Source organism: Hippocampus bargibanti, linkage group LG09 (assembly GCF_051943395.1).
Source record: "Hippocampus bargibanti isolate YZ-2025 linkage group LG09, ASM5194339v1, whole genome shotgun sequence".
Lineage (NCBI taxonomy): Eukaryota > Metazoa > Chordata > Actinopteri > Syngnathiformes > Syngnathidae > Hippocampus > Hippocampus bargibanti.
In genome coordinates this window covers 150,396-157,639 of record NC_142742.1, presented here as the reverse complement: position 1 = coordinate 157,639, position 7,244 = coordinate 150,396, and the positions used below count along the sequence as shown (strand labels likewise).

Here is a 7,244-nt window from a genome sequence, read left to right as displayed (position 1 = left end):
GACACTTTACTTTGATATAAAACCAATCCTTACTACAAATAAACTTCTTTTAACAACACAAACGGCAACTCTTGAATGTATCGTTTAACGTGGAGATTGTATTTTGTTTAGGGGGCGTTCTGGAAAGCTTCATAACGCCACCATGTGGCACAGAGGCGAATGAAATTACATTCAGTGCACCTCAAACAAAACACAACAAACTCAAATGTTATATCATGATTAAGTTGATTGAAAAAAAACCTTGAAACAGGCAGATGCGTGATTTTAATCTTGTATTATAGAAGGTATGGAATAAAATAAACAGACAACAAATAGTTACATAGCAATGTTTTTTAAAGCGGGTGCAATGGCACTGGGAAAAAAAAATCACAGAGAAAAGAAAGGCAAGGAGGTAAAAACCTTTTTTGCGTGACAAGTGGAGGCACAGGAAGTGACACGTGAACATACATGATTTTCATATAATGACATTGCGGTGGTTTTTTTTATCTGACTTCCTTTTCAATCAAGCAGCAGCTATGATGTCAAGGGGGGCACATTGGGGGCATGCATATTCTCCTTCAATTGCACAGCCTGCCACTCTTCGGGCTAACATTCTAAAGCCAAACGCAACTGTGAAGTTTTCGGAACAGGGTGGATTTTAGACGATTTTACACTTTCATTTCATCCCACTTGAAAGACAAATTTGTTTGCGCAGTGGTCAAAATGTCCTTCCCGTAATCGTGATTGTGGTCACTTTTTCGGCAGCCCAAATAAGAAAGACAAATACAATTAAGAGGCTGGAACGATCAATCATCAAAATATTTTACTTGGTCAAATATTGGAATTTGGCTCCAGAAGAAACAAACAAAAAAAAAAAAATCATCGTTGGGCATTGCCCAGAGAAGGCACGTCATAAAACAGCTAACCGGAGAATATGGCGCATTTTCATATACTGCATCTGTGTTGAAAACATTGAAGAAAAAAAAGGACCCATCATGACGATTGCAAAAAAGTCTTTTCCGAATTTATGATGGACTCGGAATCCCCCAGAGTTAAAAACAAAATGCGTCCGTGGAGCACGTCAAAGCGTCAGCTTGTCAAATGGCGTCCGTCAGTGGGCGGAGGCCTCGCGCACCCGCACGCCGCCGTCCTCCGTGCCAAAGTAGGCGCGCTGCGCCATGCCCACAAACAGCCCCGTCTCCACCACCCCTGACGACCGCAAGCCAGCGGTGAAGGTCACGACCGAGTTGCAGAAACAAGTGCGCGCACCCTCTCCATCGCAAATCCGGGACGGACGGAGCTTACCTGGAATCATCTTGATGGTTTGGTTGACGTCCTTCCAGCGGTGAACGCGCTCAAACTTCCAGTCCAGGATGAAGTTGCTGTTGTCCGTCACCACGGGACCCTGACGTGACGCAAAGCAGACAAAAGCCATCCAACAGATTAATGGGTCGAGGCGGCCATCTTGGCATCTCGCAAAAATGTGTCCGGTCCGGTGCCAGGGTTTTTGTCATTGTCACTCCAACTGCACCACCCACACAATATTGACTTTTAGGGGCACATCGACATTCAATACAGCGTAAGAAACCCTAAACCCGCTTCTTTCATCAGACATTAAAAAAAAAAAAAAAAAAAAAAAAAAAAGTTCTTTCCAAAGTGATATGGGTCTGGACTTATCTGAGCTTGAAATGGGGCCGGCTGTACAACACAATACATACAGATTGATATACAGCGATACCTCGGTTTACAAACACTTTTTAGCTCACGAACATTACATTCGCGAGAATATAATCTTGGCATATGCATCAGCGGACGAACCCAACCACAGGTGGCTGGCAGACTAGTTTTTGGCGGATGAACACAAAATCATACGTCAAACTAGTTTTCCACACCCCCTTTGAGTGCAAATGTGGTTTGTTATCGAGTGGAGTACTTTTGCTATTATGCCGGTGAAAAAGACCCCAGCACAAAAGAAAATGACGGTCGAGCAGAAGAAGGAGATCATCGAAAAACACCAACGAGGTGTGCGTTTGTGTGACTTAGCATCCTAGTACGCTAAGTGGACCACTGCTACGTGTGGCCGAGGGTGTTTCTGTGTTCTCTCAGGCAATAGAAGAGGTTAGAAGACTTCTGTTGATTTGGATTAACAAAAAGCAGCTAGCAGGGGACAGTGTGAGTGAGGGTATTATCGCCGAGAAAGCACGTCAACTTCACTCGGATATCATCAAGAGGCAACTCCATCAACCACCATCACAAAGGTCAATAAAACCACTTGATTAGACAGTCCAGTTTACTTCTTTCACTACAATACGACAGCACATTTATTAGACATAAAATAAGGTCTATTTTGTGTACTTTTATAGGCTTATTTAGTAGAAAATGATGTTTTATGGGGACCTGGGAACAGATTATTCTCATTTTAATGGTTTCTTATGGGAAATAAATGTTTGGCAGACGAACTTTTTGCCTTACACACACTTTCTGGAAACCAATGAAGTTCGTAAGCTCGCGTATCACAGTATAACAACAGCTGAAGCTATAACAAAGCGTTTACATGGAAAAAAAAAACGTTAAATGCTGCCCCCTAGTGGAAGAGAAAAAACATTGCCAGAGGTCTGACCAGCGCTTTATCAGCACCCCCCGGCAATAAAATCCAAAACCCGAACAACTTGGGGAACGGCGGCCCACATCACGCGTTTCAATTTTGGGGAATGGCAGCGAACGAGTGAAATGCTTTACCGCTTTACTGACACCCATCCGCAAGTTGACCTCCCCCCCGAAAAGCTGGACGATCATCCTGGAGACGGGCACGTGGGCCATGGGGACCACCTCGATGGGAACGCCCTTCTTCCATTGCTCGCCCATCACTTTGGAGTCCTTCCTGATTGGGGGGGGGGGGGGGGGGGGGGTTGTCAATCAATTTGCTCTTTTTCTGGAAACGAAATCTGGGAATCCAAACCTGTAGTCGGCGACGACGACAAAATGGCGGGCGCAGCCGGCGACGATCTTCTCCTGAGTCAGGCAGCCGCTAAGCCGACAAAAAGCCTTTCAGGAAAAAGAGCGACGGGCCACGCGGGCCAAAACGCGCCTCACCCGCCGCCTTTGATCAGCGTCAGATCGCCGTCCACCTCGTCGGCGCCGTCGATGGCCACGTCCAGCTGAGCCAAATCCCGGCGGGCGCACACAAAACACTTTACAACCACAAATGCTTTTGGGGGGGAAATAATTATAATTATAATAATGGCATATAATCATAAAAATAATAAATAAAAGAATCAAAAATGTAATTGCTAATGCTAACATACGCTTTGTTAAAGTGTTAAACATTTCCGAAACGCTTGCATCCATTTTCTGGCTGTCAATCAGGCTTAAAAAAAAAAATATATGGAACTTGGCCACTTGGCCAAGTTCCAAAATGTCTGTTTAGTGTATTTGGAGTGGAGTTTGTGAGGAGGAAAGGTGTTCCGCAGTCAATAAAAATGTTGTTTTTAGGTTTTTTTTGACTTCAAGATGGCGCCGCCAGAGGGGCTGCCTTTTCAGCCGCTCCTGTAGTTTTTTTCTACTTCTTTCTTTCCTCTTGCTTTCATAACTTTGCTGCCGTAAAATGTCAACGTCTCCACTGCGAGACGAATAAAGCTACGTGCAATCCAATCCGACATAGTGGTTACGCTGACCTCGGGGTGCCTATCCAGATCCGACAGCATCAGTCCGCGCTTCAGAATCAGCTGACGGGCCTGAAGGAGCACAAACACTGACATTTTATTATTCCTTTACTTGGGCCAAAATGAAATGAATGTAAAAAAACTCTAGCGCGACGTGAGCACGTGGGAAAAAAAGCCAAAGGAACCTGGAAGGAGGTGGGCACACAGATGATGTTCAGCTGCTCTTGACGCACTCGCTCCGCTAGTCCCAAAAGAAATACGTACATCATAATCATGTTAATTCTGACCAAGGAGTCGGGAGTCTTGAAGGTGACTAAACATGCCCCCTAACACAATGGGGATGATAACAAGAGTCAATCCGTGGTGTACTTTTGGCACTAAATGAGAAAACGCAACGGAGAGGAGAGTTTTCAAAAGAAAAGACCGCTCGACATCTTTGGGGTTTTGGGACAACTGCCCAAACACACTACATCAGATAACGAGCATGTTCTCGTGTGACAAGGACCCAAGTCCAGAATTGATGATGGTCAAGTCGGCCATTTTGGAAGGCCTCCTGGGGGGGGGGGGGGGGGGGGGGGGATCGGCCCAACGGACGTTGTTATACTGTGAAACTTTTGGCATCAAATTGTCAATTTGAGAATCGAAAAACTGACGGAAAGTTAAAAATAAAACACAAAAAGCCCCCCCCCCCCCGACCCGGCACTAATGACATGACAACAGAAAATTGGGTTGACCGACCGAGTCTGTCCACTGCATAGACGATCGTCGAACCACTGCCGATTCCGACCACCTGATTGTTCTGTTGGACAGCAAAAAAAACACACAACATCGAAATAAATGGCATTGATTACACTAGTGCGGACCTGAGAACTTTTGTTGTTGTTTTTTTTAGCGATGAGCCAGCGTTGAGTTTGTGACAAAGCAAATTTTTTTTGTACGCTGCTCAGATGAATCGTGCGGCAGATTACATTGACACGGCAACATGGCCTTCTGAAATCCGATTGGACAAAATACGTGCGGTCTTTTCTCAGCTCACTTCGCACGGTCACCACGCGGCGCCAACAATTCGAATCAGAACGTCAACAAAGGTGCGATTGCTTTGACTTACCTGGACGTGGTTGTCTACCGCCGTGTAGGCGGCTTGTTTTTTCGCCTCCTCGGCCATGTTTACAACACGCGCGCTTATCTCGGGAGCGGCAGCGTGGACGAACGGACTCGGACGGGTCCCAGAAGACCGCGGGAGGCCTGAGGCGGGCGGCAGTCGAACAAAAGCGAGCCAACCCCGAAAGTTCATCCGCCCGAGCCACAAAGGAGAAGCGGCCCTCTAAAACGCGCTCGGCACTCGGCAAGCCACGTTTCCGCCTTTTGGGTCAGGTGACGTAATACTTCCGCTCTCGCTGACTATCGCGAGGTGAGCAACAGGTCTGCTTGCCAACTCCAATTTGGCTTGCGTGCTAGTTTCCGGATTGTTCGCTTCCTTGAAGGCATTTTTTAACATCGATTATTTTACAACTGAAGAAAAATGGTAAGATTGTTCGAAGTCACTTTTCATACCATAGGTATCAAACTTTTCTGTCGGCTTCGAACCGGGACGTGACTCGTGATGCTTAGCTTAATGCGCATGCGCGGATGCTCTCTACCTCAAGTCGACTCACCTGTTCGTTTGTCTGTTGCCAAAAAACGCAAACGGTGACTATTTTGTTTTTCCAGTGTAGTCATGAGACACAATTTACACTTGGATATTTCTCAAACGTTTGGTTTTCAAGCCATTGAGGGGAAGGTCGTGGCCTGAGTCCAAGCGTTGCTTTGCTTCAGCGGCGTCCAGGCGTGTTCCTGTTCCTGTTCCTGCAGCCACTCTGGACTTCCCTCCTGGACGCTTCAGTTGGAGCGCCGCCTCCCGGGACGCGGCCCAGGCCTTTTTTTCTTCAAGTGGGTGGAAATTGATCGCGATGCGGGGATGCGGATTGATTTAGTCGCAGCGTGACGTTTTCGGAGGGGGTGCAACGCTTTGAGGCCAGCCGTTGATTTGTTCCAGAACGTGTGGATTCTTTCATCAAAGGTGACCGAAGAAGACAATATTTAATTTATTCACTGCCATGACAGAAGTTTTTCGGCAAAATATGACATAGAATGTGTTTGGCTTTTCTTTTTGTTTGGGTGCTGATAAAGCGCTGGCCATGGCCTCTGGCAATGTTTTTCCCTTCCGCAAGGAGGCGGCTTTTCCCTTTTTTTCCCCACGTTAGCGCTTTGTTCCAGCTTCAGGTGTTGTTTAAGCGCTATATAAATCAATATGGAGTGCATTGCAAATTTCCCAATTGTGGGACGAACAAAGGTTTTCTGATTCTGATTTATTTTGTACATCTGCCCCCATTTCAAGTTCCGATAACTCCAGACCCATATTACTTAGCAATTAACTCTTTTTTTTCAGATGAAAGAAGAGTGTCTAAGGTTTCTTGTGCTGCATTGAATGTTGATGTAGTCCTGAAACTCACTATTGTGTGGGTCCTGCAATTGGAGTGACAATGACAAAAACCCTGGCACCGCAGTGGACACATTTTGGCACGTGGTCTGCTAATGTTAAAGTGGGCCATCTTTTTTCTGTCTCCATGCATACCAATTAAGTGCGGTATGACACACCTTTAATGAAAGCAGAAGTTACTACAGTAAAGTCTCGTTATCTCGATATTCTCGGGAGTCGGAAAAAAGATCGATATAACCGCACTCTCGATATATCCCATCCTGCGGCATGTAAAGTTTCTCCTTGCTTTCATAGAAATAGTATCGGAATAAGCAGTACTATCGATATCACGAGACTTTACTGTATTTAGGGTGAGGTATTTATTGATAGATGGCCATTCATCGGAGCACAAAGAGAACGATGGCCCAGTCGCAGACGAGGTAAGGCCTTCGTCGGCGGCTTAGCGCCGCGTTTAGCCATTAGCAAAACAAACAAAGAAAAATATGCCCCCTCCCAACATGACTACTTTTTATTTGGCAAACAGCTTGAGATAGTCTCTTTTTTCAGTGTAAGTATATATATATATATTTATATACTATGTAATAAAACAACACAATCTCTTCAGATATTTGTACACAATATTCCAACTTACAAATATAGCTCCCATTTCCCATATTTCCCAACAAAAATACTTAATGATAGCTGAAAAAAAATTATATATATATATATATATATATATATATATATATATTACATTCATTATTTAAAAAAGTAGATTACTGTATATGTAAAAAAAAGGCTTCAAGAATGTCAGGAAAAAAAATTTGAGGGCACAGAAAAACAAACAAGAAAAGACGTTTGATTGGAAGTGGAGAATGCAAAAGACTTTTTGGGATGATGAAAAGTTTGTACGAGCACGTGACTCGTGGTTTTCCTCTTTCAGAGCTTTCAGAGGATGGCGCAAATGTCTCGCCGCCGTCGGTTTACGTCTTCGCCCCCAGTGCACAAGGGGAGATTTTTTTTCTTCTTTGTCTTCAAAAATAGAGCTCGCTGAGCTTTTTTTAATGTTTTTTTTTTTATACACAGTATTGCTGAATTGTCACGTGTTGCATTCAAGGACCGAGAATTTTGTCGAAGGTTGTAGG

At 44.8% G+C, this 7,244-nt stretch overlaps 1 protein-coding gene across 2 annotated transcripts; it reads right to left on the bottom strand.

Moving 5' to 3' along the window:
- Window positions 1–241: 241 nt before the first annotated feature.
- Window positions 242–4,935, bottom strand: rpia (ribose 5-phosphate isomerase A (ribose 5-phosphate epimerase)). Of its 2 annotated transcripts, none has more exons than XM_089003735.1 (9): window positions 4,750–4,935; window positions 4,380–4,440; window positions 3,827–3,882; window positions 3,654–3,713; window positions 3,073–3,137; window positions 2,939–3,007; window positions 2,719–2,860; window positions 1,285–1,384; window positions 242–937 (listed from the first exon to the last, which is right to left on the bottom strand). In XM_089003735.1, the coding sequence occupies exons 1-9, from the start codon at window positions 4,933–4,935 to the stop codon at window positions 786–788; spliced, it is 891 nt and encodes a 296-aa protein (XP_088859861.1). In that variant the 3' UTR covers window positions 242–785. The 2 variants fall into 2 exon arrangements, with proteins under 2 accessions (XP_088859861.1, XP_088859862.1); XM_089003736.1 differs by having other exon boundaries at window positions 788–1,188.
- Between the last annotated feature and the right edge of the window lie 2,309 nt (window positions 4,936–7,244).